Source organism: Palaemon carinicauda, chromosome 4 (genome assembly GCF_036898095.1).
Source record: "Palaemon carinicauda isolate YSFRI2023 chromosome 4, ASM3689809v2, whole genome shotgun sequence".
NCBI classification, from domain to species: Eukaryota; Metazoa; Arthropoda; class Malacostraca; order Decapoda; family Palaemonidae; genus Palaemon; species Palaemon carinicauda.
Window position 1 is genome coordinate 90,027,331 of NC_090728.1, and position 20,262 is coordinate 90,047,592.

General features: G+C 38.3%; 1 protein-coding gene across 22 annotated transcripts in view; it reads left to right on the forward strand.

Moving 5' to 3' along the window:
* The window catches only part of chb (chromosome bows), a 356,425-nt gene that overhangs the window by 331,314 nt on the left and 4,849 nt on the right, over nt 1–20,262 (forward strand). For 19 of the 22 annotated variants that reach the window (XM_068372454.1, XM_068372458.1, XM_068372461.1 and 16 more), the window contains 7 exons: nt 588–925; nt 1,062–1,586; nt 1,811–1,831; nt 2,436–2,541; nt 6,839–7,043; nt 8,100–8,452; nt 17,925–18,113. In XM_068372454.1, the coding sequence (XP_068228555.1) occupies nt 588–925; nt 1,062–1,586; nt 1,811–1,831; nt 2,436–2,541; nt 6,839–7,043; nt 8,100–8,452; nt 17,925–18,113 (1,737 nt within the window). The remainder of the gene's footprint in view (nt 1–587; nt 926–1,061; nt 1,587–1,810; nt 1,832–2,435; nt 2,542–6,838; nt 7,044–8,099; nt 8,453–17,924; nt 18,114–20,262) is intronic. The other 3 variants (XM_068372449.1, XM_068372467.1, XM_068372447.1) reach the window with 2 other exon arrangements.

Below are 20,262 nucleotides of genomic sequence, written 5' to 3' on the forward strand. Positions count from 1 at the left end.
ACCCAGACCTGAAGGAATTTGAGAAAGACAAATTGTCTATTATAAAAGAGAATGGAGAGAACTCATTTCAAGTCTTCATTATATAAAGAGAAGAGCTGGCATAAAATTATTTATGTTGATGCTGATGAAGGTTGAAGGAATTTCAGTTAAATCTCATACAAAGGTTGATCATCTCATATATTTTAAATGTGCATGAAAGGTTATTATTCAAATGTCTGTTTATCAGGCTTTGCTATTCAATGTATTGCATATTCAGTTTTTAGATATACCCCTGAGTGATTTTGGGATTAATTATTTATTTGAATGGCATTTAATTCATCTTTTGTACATTTCTTTTATGGGTGTGATACATTACTGTACTTTTAATGAGTTGAACACTTGATAAGGGAAGCCGTGTATTTTTGAAGTTGTGTGCTGTTAATATTTTTCACAAAGCAGTATTTTCATTGTTTTTTATCATTTTCTTTGCAAATTGAATTGCAGAGAATAATTTCTGAAACAAAATTTATTTAATTGTTGTTGATGAAAATAAAGATAATTCCTTTCAAATTGAACATGGTATAGTAATAGAATTTCTTTCCTTTCAGATGCAAGATGTTAGTGATATAATTGCAAACTGTGCCTCAACACACTGGGGTGATAGAAAAGAAGGCCTTATGGCTTTACAAGCATTCCTTCGTGGTTCTCATATGTTGACAGGATCTGAATTAAGACGTGTTACAGAAATATTTACGAAAATGTTTATGGATGCTCACACCAAAGTGTTTACCTTGTTTTTAGATACTTTGATGGAATTAATAATGGTGCACAAGGCAGACCTTTGTGATTGGCTGTATATTCTCTTGACTAGATTACTTAATAAATTAGGCTCTGATCTCTTAGGGTCAGTACAAGCCAAAATCCATAAAACTTTAGATTTAGTAAGGTGAGTTTTTCATTGTGGTTTTGGTATACTTTCAAACAATTTATTAATATTTGAGTAATAACAACCATGCAAAATATGTATTGTTAGTATCAATGTAAATTCCTTATAGGCTAATACTTCTTATCTTAATTTGCAGAGACTCATTCCCATGTGATCAACAGTTTGTAGTAATAATGCGATTTTTGGTGGACCAAACACAAACCCCCAATTCGAAAGTGAAAGTGGCTTCTCTTACATACCTTAAATATTTGGTTGATGTTATGGAAAGAAGAGACTTGACAGCTTCCCCAGACACTCCTATGGCTTTAGCCAAAATTTTAACTTGGACTGCAGATCAAAAGTCACTAGATATAAGAAGGGCCGCATCAGCAGCTTTTATTGCTATGTTTAATTGCAATATAACAGAATTCACTGCATTATTGCAACAGTTGCCTTCTGCATGCCAAAACACAGCCTCACAAATCATCCAAAATCACTTAAAAAGAGCAGCAAGTCTGGATGCCTCACCTTCATCTTTACCAACAAGAACTCCACCGAGTGCTGGAGGAACTCCTGTTCTTCAGAGCCCAAACACTTCTCTTCCCAGGTCACAGCGAACTTCTCGGCATAATACGATAGACTTTGATGACACTGAAAACCTTAATCCAGAAGAAGTGTACAGGTAAAAAAAAAAGTTCTTTTTTAAAGTGATAAATGCTAAGCCTTTTATAAGATGCACGTAGGCTAAGAAAATTAGCCGTGGTTATGTAATCTTTAGTAGTAAGTAAGTCAGCTGTTATCTAACAGTGATGGATACTTATACTGTAAATATATGGTAATGTTCCTCTTCAACTTAGGGCGAAACGCAGAAATCTCATTCCCTGTTTTACTGTTCCCTTTCTTCAGCCTTAGCTCACATGGCCAAAGGTTAGTTGAGATGTAGGCATTGTACGTGTGTTAGTCCCTGTGGTCATCTATCCATTTTCATGAGCTCATTGAGTTATTTCCACTATTGATTATATTTATTACAGTGAAACATAAGCACTGGGCATGTATCGTTTTGATTTTATTCTCAAGATCAAACCTTCATTGTGGCCTCTTTAGTAAAAAGTGAATTTGAAGCTGAGACATACTTTTTCTGAAACCCTTTAATTGAAACTGCAGAATATTCCTCTAATAACAGCAAACCTTATTTTGTTGCAAGTGCATTTCTGTTTATGTTGTATTTGTGTAGATTTTAGATAAATCTGAAAAACTTAAGGTTTAAATGATATTTTATGGTAAGGATTTCCTATTCCATTCTGTTTTATATTTTATTAAACTTTGAAATGTGTAAATTTTAGTACTTTAATAACAAAAAGGAATTTTTATCTGACATAATTATCTTGGAAAAGACAATTTTGCTATTATATTTGAAAATAATTCATGAACTATAAAATATTTTAGTAATATGGGAAATTATTTCAACCAATCTAAATCTAATGTGTTCAGAATATTTTGGGTCTATTTGTAATGTTTAATTATTTTGCAGGAGCTTGAAACGCACAACTGCAGAAATTCAGAACTATAGCTTTGACTTGGATTTGAATAGTAGCCGAAGAGATAGTTTAGAAAAGCATAGAGAGTCCACTTCTCAGGTGTGTATTTCGCATGTATTTTTTTTATTATTAGAAAATTTAGGTGTTTGCAAATAGTCTTTTTAAAGTACTAATTGAATATGTTTTCATAGATAACATTGTTTATTTTTCATGAAAATTAGTTCATGATTTTATCTCTTCTTTTTCTCAGTATTGGAAACTTATGTAAATTATGTAAAATATTTTATAGGTGGTGCTCATCATTAATTTACTTAGCCTATACAATAGTTGTAAATACAAAGCAAAATATGTAATGAAGTGCTTTTCAACATACAGTACCTTGGCTTACGAGTGACTAAATACGAGCTAATTATTTTACGAGCATGCAAATTCAAATCAGTGTACAGGCTTTGTATCAGCCTGCGAGCAAAAATTTCCTTATGTATGCATATTTTTTGTGGACATGTGGTAAACAGATTAGCATGTGTACCTGTAAGCCACCCATGCAGTGTTCACAACTTTATTACACCATTTTATTTTGTAGCAATGTACAAATCTTCTCTTTAGATTTGAAATGAAATTTTATTTCATGTACTTTACTTGTCTTAAAAGTGGGCATCTATTTTGCTATTATTTTTTTTTTCAAGTGTAGGTCCATCAGTGATATGAAAAAGTTTTAAAGAATAAAGAAAGGGATGCTTTTATGAAACAAAACTAAATTTTTAATATACTGTATAGGTCCATTTATTTTTAGTTGTTTATCAACCATATAACTGTTCAATCACAGCAGTAAAAGGTCAAAAGGAATACCTCTACTAAAACTGAACTGACATGACAGCAAACAATCTGGACCTCATTCTGTTGGTGTGTCTGTGTGGATCAAATGAGTGCTGGGATAGAAGGCAGAATGTTCCCTTATGATTAATGGGATTTTATATTGAAAAATGTGTTAGCATTATAAAAGATATATCTTGGTCAATGTAACCCATTAATTATGAGATGTCAGAATAGCCAATTAATCCAGAAAGAGAAGACCTGTATTATAGAGGCCTTACTTAAAGTGTTTGGTAAGTCTAGGGGACCTTTGGCATTAGTGGTTCTGGTTTAACAGTGGCTACTATCTAACGAAGAATGAGTTTGACTAGCTTGATTATTGGCACAGAGGTGGTCATGTGACTTAATTCTTTGAGGGGCCGTAAGTTTAGAAAAGGAGATTAAGGGAAAGAATAAGACAAGAACTGACCTTTACCCTTTGATGTGTGAAAGAGGAAGTCTCCTATGGGGGGATAGAAGCTTTGAACACTGAAGTATCCTTTATGTCACATCAAATGGTAAACTTTGATCACTTAATTATTCTGGATCTCTGGCTCGGCATGGCATGGCAAAAAGCTTAAGCAGCCTCCTATTAAAAATAAATCTGATCTTTCAAGGCAAGTTTGATAGTCATGAAGTGTAAAAACAAAGACAAACCTGTCATGAGTGAAACCTGTAGATGTGGAATTGTGTCAAGAGTTTCCTCTATAGTGGCAAGGACCATAAATGTCTGTTGCTATGTTTAGCAGGTCCGTCCAAGAACAGTCCATATTAGGGCCAGTGCATGGCATAGAGCTCAACCTACAAAATCTTTTTTGTTCTGTAACTGGAATACAAACCTACGCTATTTATTAGGGGTTATTACTTTTAGCGAAGCTGAAAGGACGAGCCATTAAAATTTTAGTGAGGGTTAACTACCCCTTCCGTTAGTTAGCGGGTCCGCTCCCAGTCACACACCAGTGATTTAGCTTGTTTTGCTTTTGGCTCGGAGGGTGAACGGTCGTTTCTGTTCTTCATCCTCACCTATTTTGGACTGCCATTATTTGCTTTTGTTTATGCTTTCTCTTAGAAGTGTGTGTGTTTACTTCTGCCACCGTACGTACTTGCCCTGGACTAGAAGGTCGGCCCTGCGGAACCTTCATGTCAGCCGTGGACACCGATCGCCTCACCCATTGTCATGCCTGCAGAGGTCAACGTTGTGATGGTGATAACAGGTGTCGGGAGTGGTCTGCCTCCCAGTGAGAAAGGTTTGGGTGATGGCGGAAGAAGCAGCAGCTCCTGCTCGTTCGGACTCTTCTGAGAGACCGTCGAGTAGTAGCGTAGACCCTATAATTCATGGCCAACCCCGGTCCTCGAAAGTTGGCGTTGCTTCCCCTTGCCCTAGTCTCAAGGGCTTAAGTGTGCCCGGGCTAAGATTGCCCAACAGCTCTCCAATCTCTCCTCCTCCCAACGTTTCAGCTCTACCGCCAAGCTTCTCCCACCTCCTCGCATCCAGCAGAGGAGATATTTCGAGATCTAGGACAAGCTTCGTCAAGCTCTGACTCTTCATCACTCTCTGGAAGAGATCACCAAGGGAGTCTCTTTAGAGAGGCTCTCCAGTCGTCAGATCTAGTTCTCAGCATCTGAGATCCTCAACCAGGAGGTCACGAAGTATGCCATGCAGGCTACCTTGTGGCTTGAACTTTGGTTGGGGACCCTGGGAATCCTGGTACGAACCGAGGATTTCTCCAAGGAATGCACCAGAAAGCGATGGAAACTTTTCTTTTCTCAGGCACTTGCACCATCGATTTTCTTGTCCATCAAGTCTCGAACTTATGGGTAAACATCATCCTGAAACGTCGAGGAGAAGTGTCTGAGGGGGGCCATGTGCTTGCACCATATGACTTCAGGCCTCTGGTCAGTCAGAAGAGTACCTCCACATAAATCACTTTAGGATGAAGGCCATCTTTCTGACCCTTCAACAGTTCCACCAGTTCCTTGCAGGCCTCTCAGTTGTGGTGATGAGCGACAACACCACAGTAGTGGCTTACATGAAAAAAAACAATGTTATTTATCATGATTTAATCATAAATGAAGATTATTTTGCTCAATATCTTGCTTCTTTTGGCTCCTGTGAGGAAAGGCAGCCGCTCCTCTACCCACAATACACTCTCTCTCTCTGCACTACCGATAATACCCTTTTCTGAACTCTTAATAGCGAATTTTCTTCTTTTTTATGTTAGCAAGATGTCAAAATTGTCTTTTCCACTTTGAAAAGGATAAGAGTCTTGCCAAAAACGAGAAAAACAAACATAAAAATGAGTGAATGTCAGAGGTCAAACCCAGGCATGTACTCTCTCTAAGGTTTGTGGTAGGACTGAAGGGTGAAGGGTGTGTAATACATCATCTGTGACTCATGGAAGTTATACAGATGCCACTGTTCAAAATACGTATGCCCAGTTAAAGTAGTCGTACAGTCGAAACTATTCACTAGTTGATATGATTCTAATAACTCACTAAATGCCAAAGCGTCAGAATTTGGTGCATCATCTACCCAAAAATTGAAGTCTCCACAGATAACTAATTCATTTTTCTCCATGATAATCTTTTCAATGAGAGCACCGAATTCTCAAGAAAAAAAAAATACGTGTTTGTTCTTGGAGGTTTGTAGACTTGTTACAAAGGATATTTTTGTGGGTTTTTTTTTTTTTTGCATAAGATTTATTTTTATTTTTTAACGTTTGTTACACTAGTTCTTTTCAACATTTTGAGATTTAAGTAACTTTTATGAATAAAGAGTCTAACACCCCACAAGACCTACCTTCTCTCGGTATGTGAAAGAAGGTGTGTGGGATCTTTCAGGGATCTTTACCTTATCCAAGTTATTCAGCCATGTTTCAGAAAATGCTAGTGTTGTATGTCCAAATATTTCTCGTTTAGCAAATCTCTAATTTGAATGGTCTTGTTACCCACAGATTGCATATTTACTTAGGACAATTACCTACAGATTGTTTATTTACTTAGGACAAACACTTAAATGTTTCCCCAGGACATGAGACTGAAATGAATTGAAAGATAAGCATAGGATCGAGAGCTTTTGGTAAACAGAATGTGTATTATGAAAAGTAAAATGCCATCTCTAAAAAGAAAAGCATTTAATCAGATGGTCCTACCAGTATTGATATAATACACCAGAAACTTTGAGCCTTAGAACTTAAGCTAGTTACAACTCAAAGAGTTATGGAAAGAATAATGGTGGGATAAACACTAAGAGACAGAAAAAGAGTAACATGGATAGGAGAGCACACTAAAGTTGAGGATAATCTAATATTAAGAAAAAGAAATGGACATGGACATGGCATGTAATGAGAATAACAGATAATAGATAGACATAAAGAATAACAAATTTCTGGTATAGACAAGCATAGAAAGTTCATAAACCTGATATTCATTTGAATTTATGAAATCAAATATTTATGGTTTATTTAATTTTAGAGAATATATTTTATTAGATAAATGATGATAATCTTTGTAGGAATCTTATTTAGATATCAATTTTTTTCAGGATTCTGGAATTAGTCAGTTATCTACAGGTGGTGGCGATATTCGTAATATCGATGCTGTAGATGATAAAGGTAGTGAAGATACCAACGGGATGCTTTCGGGTAGGTCGTCGAGTGTTTCCTCTCCAACCCACCGTATACTATGTTCATTATCGGATTCATCAAGAAATGGTTTAGATACCCTAACGGATGATGATCTCGGTAAAGGTATTCTTTTCATTTGGCTTTTTCTTATTTTTTTTCAGTTTTGCACGCTTATTTTTGTGTTGCTTGCATGCGTGTAATTATGAAAATACACTAAGGGGTTATTTGGTTTCAAAATTTTAAATGTAAATTATTTACAGTATTCTTCGGTAACGAGACGATGCCATTTATTTTAAAAATGTCCTGCATAAACATAATAGAGACCAATGTAAGAATGAGGATAGGTTTCAGTAATAACAGTTAGACAATTTGGATTTAAAATTCTAATTAAGAAAAGGATAGGAACATAAGATATCCTCATGTTACAGAAATTATGGTAAAGCTCATAGCCCAAGAACACGATTAACATACAGCCATCTGTTGCTTGCCAATTAAATGGTAATTGAACCAAAGCCACTTGTATTAATACAGTTATTTTCTCCTATCATGCAAAGCATAACTAGATATCTTTGGTGTTTATTTAGTAAATCCAGTACAGTACTTTGTCTACCATCATATAATCTAACTGAATGGTATGGTATGTACGTTTTATGAAAATTAGTTACCAGAGGCCTATTTTCTTATCTTTCATGTTTTACAGTATGTACCCATTATTTTTTTTTTCCTTTACAATTACCCCTGCAATTCTTCACATAGGAATGGTGTACATTCAATTATGTTTTATGGATAAAAGTCTTATTATTCATCAGTCAATGAAAACACTTAACTCAATTTAGTATTTCATTAGTATCTAAAGATGTTTACATAGAATTTAATTAATTGCTCCACCTTTCTTTCATATTGATCTTTTCTTGGTTTATTGTTTATATTGGAAATGGAATAGCTTGTAACATGTTACTTTAACAACAGATGTTTGAACTGAATAATTTATCGACACCAGGCCCTCGTTATTATTTTGTTACTGAAATAGTTTAAGCAGTCCACTTGGTAATTTTTATTGCATCCTATGCGTGATCTGAAGAATTTCCTTTTATTCTCTTTGAGAGGAGTAAAAATTAGAGCAGGGTATTGTTGAAAAAATTATAGCTCTCTATTATACCATTATTTCTTGAATTTCAGGAGATGGTCAGGAAAGTGATTCAGAAGTAATGTCGAGTGTAATAGCAGAATTAGGTAATACTGAAGAAGGCAGAAGTGCCGAGAAACGTGCTGCTCTTATGTCACTCATCAGATTAGCACGCACAGGTTCCACCCTAGTGTGGAATGAGAATTTCCGTGTTGTTCTTAGACTTTTGTTAGAAAGTCTTGGATGTGATGATGATGGTCAGCGTGTTTTGGTGCTAGCAGTTGTAACTGAAATGATGCGGAGAAGTCCACTAGTTCATCATTTCCTGAGCTTTTCGGAACTGATAATCTTAAGAGTCCTTAATGCCCATGCAGATAAAGTCAAGGAAGTGCTACGATCAGCATCTGTAAGTAAATTCTTATTTTTTTTATTTTATCAATATTTTCTTACTGTATATCATTATTCCATTTTCTTGTTTCATAGAATATCGTATGCTTTATTAAAGCATTTTTGTATTCTATTGTTCAACTTTGGAACCATTTTAACAATCAATGATTACCTTTTTTTTTTTTTCTTACCTTTGGTTGTGATCAGCTGATCTGAAGGCCCATTTCCTAAATTCATTGATTTCGCTAATTTATTTGAATTAGCGTAGATGTGGCAGAGGAAATGTGCGAGGAGAAGGAACTTCAGTCTGTCATATTGTTTCGTCCTTCTCCCTGTTTTTCCCTTAACTGTATCCAATAATAATGCATGTAATATTCACATTTTAGTATCGTATTTATAATTAAAAACAGCGAATTATAATTTTATGCATTGTTTACATTCAAATCAGCTGATCAACCAGGTCTAGTCCGGCATCAACCTCAATTTTTGGATCAAATAACTACCGAAGGATATTTCATATTTACTAAAAGAAAAAATTATTACTTGATCTATCATTTTCCAATTAGCATATTAATTCCAGTAGTTTTATTTGAAATGCTTCTCTCATATTTTATTTACTTGTACTGTGAGTTAGATCGCATAACATTAACCGGAGTTTCATTCATGTTGCTGATGCACGATATTTTATAGTTTTTAGCTCTGTGGTGCTTGATTATAGGGCCTCAATAGATACTTGGCAAAGAAACAAAGGCATCCTGACATCGAATAAGAGAGAATTCTCTCTCTCTCTCTCTCTCTCTCTCTCTCTCTCTCTCTCTCTCTCTCTCTCTCTCTCTCTCTCTCTCTCAGAAGCATTGTAGCATGTTAGAAAATTACAATCATTTAAATAGTTAATTGTGCTTTAATGAAACATTTATGTGCTTTTGTTTTAAATTTTGGGTGTATTATATCAATCTAATTATTTTGAATGTGAATCTGATCACGGCACCCAAAATACTTAGATTGATAAAATACACCTGAAATTTAAAACAAAAGTACATAAATTTTTTTATTAAAGTTCAATTAACTATTTGAATAATCGTAATTTTCTAGAATACAATAATGCTTTCGAGACAAAATCAAATTTTTGAGAGAGAGAGAGAGAGAGAGAGAGAGAGAGAGAGAGAGAGAGAGAGAGAGAGAGAGAGAGAGAGAGAGAGAGAGATCAGCTGTTAAAAAGTAATTGAATGCACAGTTTTTGTTTATTTATTTAAAAGAAACAATTATTATCGTGATATTTAAGGTTTCAGTTTATAAAATAAGCTATATTTCTGTTTAAGAAAGTATATATATACAGTAACATACTGCACAAAAGACAACACATAAGTTGAATCATACTTCTAGAGTAGTGGCGTAGGCTAAGAGTCTTGAACAAAGACATTGAACACTTACAATAATATACACTACAGTATCAGTGACTCACAATAATATACACTACAGTATCAGTGAGTATTAGGTTACAGTCCAGTATTACTAGATAGGAACAACTTTTGTTATACAGAACAATAAGGCCCTGATGACGACTCTGTAAACTTTACCTTAGTACAATGCTGTACTGTAACCTTACTGTGTCCAGTACGTAGTGTACATGTGTGCAAATATACTGTACACTGTACATATGATTATAAACTGTTGTAGAAACCAAATTAAAACAATATTAGGCAGTATTTACTGTGTTAATCATCAGCTCGGGCACCCGCTCGTGGCAAGGGGCAGTGACTTTTTAGGTTAGGAGTTAGCCCACTCTAGTGTAGTATTTATTCGCGAAAATTCGCTAATCGCACCTGTCTCTGTAACCTAACCTTTGCGAATAAAGAGGGTTGACTGTACTCATAACAACCAATACAAACCCATGAAATACTTTGTATCGTTACTTGATATTTTGATTATGGGAACACTATCATTAATCGTTAGCCTATTGAAAGGGAATCACTAGATTTGCCCGCTTGTTTTCTGCAGCTTTGCGAGAAATATGACATCCTCAGACATGTGTTATAGTATGAAAGACAGATCTAAAACTTAATATATTTTTTGTTTCAAATTGATACTGTTTATTATCAATAACAGAAAATACCAACTTACCAAGATAAATTATTTCATTTTTATACAAGATAATAGATTATTCATAAGGAAATAATTGTCCTATTTGTGTACTATTTCCGACAGACTTGCGACGTCATCACGGAAAAAGTGGTCGTAAAGTCGAATAGTCTTAAGTCGACGACTACATGTAGTTTGTGTAAACTATCAGGTGATATCAAATTTACCAGATATCAAACTATTAAGTTTTATTTTCCAATCAGATCATTGATGAAAACAACATTAAAAACTTCCAAGGACAAAGGGAATTGAAACACAATACTGTATACTGTAGTTATTAGCTAAATTAGTAAGTATCCTTTGTGACCCATTGATTTGTGCCCTTTAAATGAAATTAGATTGTAGCAATGAACCAGAGTTTATTAATGGTGATAAATTAATGCATAAGGAGAAAGAAATCGATTTAAAACTACAGTAAAACCTTGAGATACGAGTGTCCCAAGATACGAGAAAATTGAGATACGAGGAGAGTTCAGAGCAAATTTCTATCCCAAGATACGAGGAAAAATTTGAGATACGAGGTACAGTAGTTCCCTATGCGGCCGCGTGTGCCTTCCAAAGGAGTAACAATCCTTTCCAAGCTGCATAGTGATATTCACAACGAGATGTAGAGGCTTCTTTTAATCTTGATAAAGGAGAAACAGTTGGCGGGAGATAACGTGACCGAGACAATCATATGTGAGAAGGCCAGTAGAATCTATGATGACTTGAAAGGGAAGCAAGCAGCCGAGAAAGGGGAGACTTCGACGCCAGCGGAAACCTCAAAGCCAGTCGTGGCTGGCTGGATAATTTCAAGAAACGGACTGGGATACACTCGGTTGTGAGGCATGGGGAAGCAGCAAGTTCCGACGTTAAAGCCACGGCAGACTTTGTCACAACCTTTACCTCGGTTATTGCCCGACATGGCTTTATCCCCCAACAAGTCTTCAACTGCGATGAAACTGGCCTCTTTCGGAAGAAAATGCCCAGGAGGACTTTCATCACGGCAGAGGAGATGAGACTACTGGACCATAAACCCATGAAGGACCGGTTAACTCTAGCCTTGTGTGCCAATGCCTGCGGTGACTGTAAGGTCAAGCCACTGCTAGTGTACCACTGAAAACCCATGTGCTTTCAAGAGCCAAAGGATCTTGAAAGAAAAACTGCTAATAATGTGGTGCGCTAATGCTAAGGCTCGGGTTACCGGGCATTTTTAAACATCTGACTTAGCCGGTAGTTATATATATATAGCTTACGTCCCTGACGTCACGACAGAAATTTCAAAACTCGGCAATCGCCGATTGGTTAACCAGGTGTACCACCAGTGCGGACTCTAGCCAGGTACCTGGAACCATTCCAGTCATTCCTCAGATCTTCCTTGCTGCCGCACCAGCGACATCGTTGCATTTTTCACTCGCTGTAACCTGTATAATTGCAGTTATCTTGGTGACGTACAATTTGGTTTTGGCTTTCGCTCGTTTGGATTTGCTTTTAGATTTTCTTGAACCACTATTGGATTTTGTTATTTTGACCCTTGCTCGTTTGATCTCTTTAAAAATATTCAAAATGTCTGACTCTTCTTCAACTTATAGAAGGTGTGTGAGAGGTTGTAAGACCCGGCTTGCTAAAGCCTCTGTCGATCCCCACTCCATTTGTGTAAAATTGTAAGAGGTAAAGTTTGGGAGTTGATTGATCGTTGCGATGAATGTGTTATTTTGTCTGAGAGTGAGTGGTTAGAGTTTGACCGCTACACTCGTAAACTTGAGAGATATAGCATTAGACGGAGTCTAGCTCGTTCTTCTAGAGATTATTCCCCTTCCCATGTCAACGAACCTAATCCTTCCCCTGTAGTGGTAGTTTCAGATCCCACTACTGTTACTGCTGATGAACCAACTCTAAAGGACATGATGGTGGCCATTCAAGCCCTGGGCGTGAGAGTTGAATCGTTTGCTGCGGACAGAACCCAGTTAATGTCCGATGTTAAACAATTAAAAAGTGCTAGTGTCAGTGCTAAAAGTGCAGTGAATTTAATCAGTGCAGTGGAGGGTGCGTCTGCTCGGACCTGTCGTTCTCCTAGCCTTAGACCTCTTCCACGCTCCCCAACCCCTGGGAGAAGGAATGTCGAACGGCGAAAGGATCCGAGAGGCGTTAGCGCCCGAGCAGACGTCTCCTCGAGCGTACCTGCTGACACTTCACAGGACGCGCGCCCTGGTCATGGGAAACGTGAGGTGAAAGTGTTTTCATCATCTTCGGATGACGCAGCGCCGAGACGGGGATGGCGTCACGCATCCAGACGTCTGAAGAGAGAGATTGACTCTGTCGATCAGCGTCGTATCATGACGCCTCAAGCTCTTGGTTGCAGTCATTGGAGCAGTCCGGAGCGTTTTCCGTCTTCCGAAGAAGGCTCTCCTGCCAAGCGCCCTGTTTCGTCGGTAGGAGATAGAAGGATGTCGGAAGCTGTCAAGCGTCCAGCCCAACCAGTTACAGGATAGTTTTCTGAGACTGGCATGACCTTGGTACATGCTCCTCCTCCTCATTCAGATTGATTTTCGTTCTCTGGACGCTCTGCGCGTTCCTTGAGCAACGTAGAAAGCGAGCTTTTGGTAGAAGCAACGTCTCCTGTTTTGCCACAGGAAGTTGACCCTAATTTTAGTATGCTGCAAGATATGCAGCAGAAACACACTTCTCTCATGCAAGTCTATCAGCCTGCGGACAACAAGAGGGTGGCTCACCAAGACCCCGAGCGTCAGGAAGCTTCACACCTTGACGCCAAGCGTCAGAAGGCTAAAAGTCTAGAGATCCTTGACGACGGGCAGCTTTCCAAGCGTCGAGAGCCTGGTAGTCATGACGCCGAGCGTCAAGCAGTGAAACGTGACGCCGAGCGGCATAATGAGGTACCTCTTACTAAGCGTCGAGAGACTGGTCCGCATGACACCGAGCATCAAGCTATTAGACGCGACGCCGAGCGGTGTAATGAGGATCCTCCTGCTAAGCGTCGAGAGACTGATTCGCATGACGCCGAGCGTCAAGCAGCCGGACGTGACAGCGTCAAGCAGTTAGACGTGACGCCGAGTGTAAGAGCCTCGGTCATCGTGATGACGCCAGTCGAGCCGAGCGTCGAGATCGCGGACGCCTTAGTTCCGATCGTAATGATCGCGAGCGTTTTTGTCCCGAGTGTCAAGCGTTGGGACAACCTGACGCCAGGCATGATGATCTTGGACCCATTGATGCCAGAAGTCAGGACCTTAAGGAGTTGACTCCTAGTAAACAAGACGTCTCTACCTCGGTTAGAGCCTTGTCGGAGGAAGGGATCGACGATAACCTTTCCCCTACTGATCTTGTAGAGGAATTCTCGGAAGGAGAAGATCCTAAGACCCTTCATCCTTCGGTTGATCTAAAGAAACTCAGGGTTTTTACTGAAGAGTTTCCGGATTATTTTGTGCTTGCTGCTCCTCGTTCACTGCCTTCAGAATTTACGCTAGGGAAGGCGTCGAAGGAGTCTCTGTTTACAAAGATGGTAGTCTCGATCATCAAAGAGAGCTTTGAGGATGATGGGAGACTGGATGCAATCCAAGAAGGACCAGGGAAAGTGTTTTCTCTTTTCCCCCGGCTAGATTGGCCTCAAGATCTAGTGTTTGGTACGAGACGGGAGAAGTTCTCGGCTTGGGAGTTCCTGCCTCTGCCCAAGGAGACTTTTCGAGTCTGGTAGACACTCCTCGTCGGACGGCCATGAGAAGGACCAAAATACTCTGGTCAACATCAGAACTTGAATATCTTCTCAAAGGCGTCTTCAGAGCTTTCGAGGTATTCAGTTTCCTTGACTGGACTCTGGGAGCCTTGGGGAAAAAGGTTTCTGCCTTGAAGGAGATGGACACTGAGAGTCTCATCCACATTATGTCGTGCATGGATAAAGCCTTGAGGGATGGATCCAATGAGTTGGCAGCCCTTTTCTCGGTGGGGGTCCTTAAGAAAAGAGCCCAAATGTGTTCTTTTCTGTCCATTGCGGTTACACCCTTTCAGAGGTTAGAATTGCTGTATGCACCTTTTTCTTCCTCTTTTTCCTCAGAGTTGGTCAGAGAGGTTTCTTCTGCTTTAACCCAAAAGGCCACACAGGATTTGCTGTCAAAGACAGCAAGGAAGGTTCTACCTACCGTACTTCCTTCACTAGCCACAAGCCGAAGGAAGAAGCTCCATTCCCTCAGTTTTCGCAGCCCTTTCGAGGAAAAACTTTCAGTAGGGGTAGTTCCAGACCCGAGGGAAGCAGAGCAAGGAGAAGAGGATCCAGACCAGGGCGAAGCAGAGTCTGACTGCATTCGCCTTCAGACAGAAGTAGGAGCCAGACTAACCAACTTCTGGCGAGCTTTGGAGAAGAGAGGAGCAGACCTTTGGTCCGTACAATTACTGAAGGAGGGATACAAAATCCCTTTCATAGGGAAACCTCCTTTAGTTGTAGCTCCGATAGATCTCTCTGCCGGATACAGTGAGGAGTCAAAGAGGCAGGCTATGCAACTTCAAATGTCTCTTGTTGGATAAGGAGGCAATAGAGGGGGTGCGAGACTTGCGGTCACCAGGTTTCTACAACCGCTTATTCCTGGTTCCCAAGAACTCGGGGCGGATGGAAACCAGTCCTGGATGTAAGTGCTCTCAACGCTTCGTTCAGAAGACAAAGTTCTCCATGGAGACATCGAAGTCAGTCCTAGCAGCAGTGAGAAAGACCTCCAGGATGCTTACTTTCACATTCCCATTCATCCGAGCTTCAAGCATTACCTGAGGTTCGTTTACAAGGAGGAAGTTTTCCTGTTTCGGCATCAGCACCGCCCCTCAAATATTTACGAAGCTGATGGTAAATGTAGCAAGCATACTGCATTCAAGAGGTATCAGAGCCTCCCTGTATCTGAACGACTGGCTAATCAGAGCTCGTTCCTACAATCGCTGCCTGGAGGATCTACAGATGACATTGAGGTTATCAGAAGAACAGGGTCTTCTTATAAACTGAGACAAGTTTCAACTGACACCAAGAGAATTTGGAGATTTCATCTGAGGTTGAGGAGGAACAGACTGACAAACTTCAGGCTTCAAGAAAAATTAGAGAAATGTTAAAAATAAGGGAAGCCCCCACAAAGTTTTGTAGAAACACATCACTCAGGTAATGCTTTGGCAGGGCATGTCTCAATTTCATGCTATTTTTTAAAAAAAAGTAAAACAGTTATCTTCAGATAGGTTCCATGTCAAAAAAAAAAAAAAAAAAAAACACGACCAAGTGTTCAGAAAGCGTAGATTAAGTGATTCAGTTAAGAGTGAATGTCGTTCAAGAGAGAGAACGGATACTTTACCAGAACTGCTCATGGCCGAAGATTCTCTTCACAAATAATAACCTCTGCCTCCTTTCATCCTGTCAATTTTTTTTTCTATTTTTCATTGCTAATTACAGTATTTTGTATTGATTTCTGTTATGGTTATCTTTGTATTATAATTACCATTACAGAACTTTCAAAAATTAGTGTATATGTGTATTTATTGAGGTGTAGGATGCATCGGTAAATTTCCTCTATTGCTTATGAGAAAAATTTGTTATAGGACACTAGCATTTTAAGTTGCGAGCAAGCTCTCAGGATGGATTAAACTTGTAACGAAGGTACTACTGTATTGATTGGAATACTGATGTAACGGAACTCCCCAACATTAATATGTTTAGATAATTGAAAGTTTTAGTTATAATAATTAAAACAACTGTAATTAAGGGTTATGCAGAGAATGGTAGAAATTATCTCTTCTGTTTGCAACAATAGTGAATGGCTTTTAGGACTAATCCCTGTTGATTACTTCATAAATGATATTAGGGTATAAGTAAATGGGACTTATAGTGACAATAAAGATAATACGAGAGATCAAGGAATACAAGTAAAGTAGTACGTCTTTGATCTTTGATTTTTTTCAAGTGACTAGGATTGTATAAGATTTAGGTCAAGTTCTTTTCTGGCTTTTCTCATCTTATCAATATTATCTGCATTTGAGGTTTGCCTTTTCTTCCATCTATCATGCTTTAGTTTCTTCCGTCCTTTTGAAATTCATTGAAGTTCATCTCTTTAATGTCTGGACATGATCTTTGCAGCCTTCTCTGTCAGATAAGGTCAATACAATTTTAAATAATTCTAAATATTTTGAGATGGTTTGTTCCTAAAGTTTATTGATGCTGTAAATCTTTAATTACAATATATTTAGGGTGAAATTAAAGCAAAATGTGAATATGATAACCAACTCCAAAGTCACATTATAGGAGATGGGTATACAGCTGTGCATTATATACTGTATACTCAGCAACTAAATAACCTGACACTAAAGCCGTATTTGCAGCAAAACTGATTGCTTTACTTCAAGCTTCAGAACATGCGTAGAATTATGTTTTGTACTTTAGAAGTTTTATCACCTTATGCAATTCAAATATGCCCCTATAACCGATATATGGTTGTCTTTTGAAAATAGTGACATCTTCCAGGTTTTGTTAAGTCCTTGATCATTTTAAGATCTGTGAAAATTATTTTTCATTATTAATGAGGCTACTGTGATAATTATTAGTATAATAACTCATAATTCCATTTCTAAGACTTTTCATAGAGTTTACTTGAAGGTTTTGTATTTAAATGAATGGTGAGGCTATGAACAGTGTAAAGTTAAGGACATTGTACAGCTAAGGAGGAGGAGACCAAAGGGAAAAGTATATTAGGCTTATCTGACTGTTGCAGAAAGTACTAAACAAACCTATAGTGCCATGTGCCCTTACACAGTAAGTGATAATCACATACTGAATTTGGTGGATGGAGAGGGTTTTCTTTGCCACATCTCATTCATAATAAAAATCTTAACAATTTTAAGCTGCATTTATTTTAATAGACATTCATAATAAAATGTTAACACAGTTCCCAGTCACATTTATTTGAATAGACATATTTAAATCAGTTTGGATTTTAACTAAATTGTACAAGGAAGAAGTTTATCATTATATGCTAATTCTGATAAACAATAAACAGGTTTAAACACCTCTGATGTATTTTCATGGACATTGTAGTTAATGGTAAATACCAATGTAAATTTGTCATTTTCTGTTGTTGATTGTGATACTGAAGTCCCGATTTCATTATGAACATATAATTTTTATCCATATAGTCATTTATGCAATTGCATCTCTGGGCTAGAAAGAAGTTAAATTGGGTAAATTGTATCAGTTTATGAAAAAAAAAAATTCTTGTATTTGCGCATTACATTGCAAGAAAATAATAAAATCATAGATAACTATGAAGCAAGCTGTTGAATTATGAAATTGTTGTTTACCCTAAAACCAGTAGATCATAACCATAATTTTTTTTTTTTTACAGGTGTGTGCAGGTACAGTCGCTGAAATTCTTCCACCTGAGGTGGTAATACGTGTCTTAAAACCACTCATTCAAATGGGAGAATATCCAGTTAATCAAGCAGCCATCAAGATGCTCAATAAGCTTGTTGAAGCACATCAACCATCTATTGTAGCAGCAGCACTACCAGAAATCATGCCAGGCCTCATCAAGGTAATCTTTTAAGCAATATTTTTGGCAACCTAAATAACATTTGTTCTTACGGGTATATAAACCTTTGATCCTTTAAAATAAGCTAGAATGGCCGGTGAAATAGTTAACAAGGTAGTGGACCCGTATCTGTGACCCCTGCGCCTGTGACTACTTTCCCTAGGCTAGTGTCAGCGTCACCATGAAGAATAATGATCACTGAAAAGGTGAAACTTCTGGATATGTTGAAGGAAGGGAGAATGTTTGTGGCCGTGGCCCCCGCCAGTTTAGCGTGAACGAATCCACCATTCGCTACAGTGACACGATTGCTGCTAAAACTTACTACAATGAAACTTTCAAGGTATCTTCGAAGTTGGATCTATAAGACCAAACAAGTTTCTAAATATGGATGAGACAAATTTGTTTTGGAAAAGAATAATATCGCAAACTTTCATGTTCAAAGAGGAAGCCAAAGCTTTAAAGCATACAAGGATCATGTGATGTGTGGTAATGCTACAGGGTTTTTGTTAAACCGGGACATATTTAAGTGTAAAAACCCAAGGACTTTAAAAACAAAATCAAGAATCTCTTACCCATACATTAGATGCACAATCCAAAGGCCCGGATAACGAAGATGCTAACATCCAACTGGTTCCACCAATGTTTTATCCCGCAAGTCAAGGTGTACAGTACCTATTAAAGAGGAGCTTGCCATTCAAAATCCTTTTTCTTGATAATGCTGGTTGCCACGCTACTGATCTATCGTATGAGGGGGTTCATTTCGAGTTCTTACCTCCCTACAAGGTCACTTATTCAGCCAATGGCCCAGGGGGATATCAGGGCATTCAAGGGCCTATACACGAGGAATTGTGTATAGAGCCTTTGGATACAAGGCTAGTGGAGCATAGAGGTTCAATCACAGACCCCAGGCTGGGGTTCATTGTACCACTGATATGAAATAAAACCAATTAAGGTATTAGGACAAAGAGGAATTCCCTGGCGAACCTGGTAGCTTCCGTGGATGCTGCGCAAGAAAACAAAGATTTCAACTTGAACGCACACTGGCAGCAGTGCACAATTTCTATGCGGCTCCAAAATATCCAGAAGGCATTGCAAGAAATGAAGCCTGCCAGCATCAATGTCAGCTGGAAGAAGTCGAGGCCCGAGATTGTTCACGGTGATAAAATATTTACACCTGCCGAAATCCAACACTCCGCAGTACAGAAAGCTATGCAGTTGGATGTGATCATTGGAGGTGATGGTTTTGCAGACATGACCACCAGAGACATATATGAATTAGTAGACTATTACTCTCAGCTGCTAACCAGCTCAAACCTCGGAAACTTATCGAAGTCGGCGAGTGGGGAAGAAGAAGAAACACAGCAAGAAACAAGTTTCTGATCAAGCTGGCTTTATTTTGGAACAGCTCACCAATCTCTGCAACCTGGCCAAAGAATTACAAGAAGAGTTGCAGGAATGGGATGATGATATGGTTTGTTCTGTACAATTCTGCAACATGGTTGATGAATTCATGAGTCCCTACAAGATGATGCTCTTTACACAGAAAAAGCAGTAGCAGCAACTGTTGATCATAATGTTTTTGCAGTCTCATAAAAAAAAAGTGCCAGTTCCTGCTGCTACTACTATGGTTGCACATTTGGAAGAAGTGGATAAAGTGTTCCAAGAAATGGCACCGCCTTCTGAAGAGATATAAAATACAATCATCGGCTGCTCGGTTAAAGTCATCACCTTCATTGTCATCAATTTTAAAGCACAGCAAATTCATCACCATCATTTTCATCAAGTTTTACTCTTAATTTTTCTTTTTTGGTGAGTACAGTAATGTTTTATTTATTTTAATCTCGAGTTTTACTGTACTGTATTATATATTTTTGCTGCGAAGAGACAGTGAAAGATGGAAATGGAAGGTTGTTAAAAGGAGAGGAGGCAAGGAAAAGATGGGCGGAATATTTTGAAAGTTTACTGAATGTTGAGGATAATAGGGAGGCAGATATAATTGCTGTTGCAGGTGTTGAGGTGCCAGTGATGGGAGATGAGAATGAGAGAGAGATTACATTAGATGAAGTGAGGAGAGCACTAGATGAAACGAGAGTAGGAAAAGCATCTGGTATGGATGGTGTGAGAGCTGAGATGTTGAAGGAGGGGGGTGTGA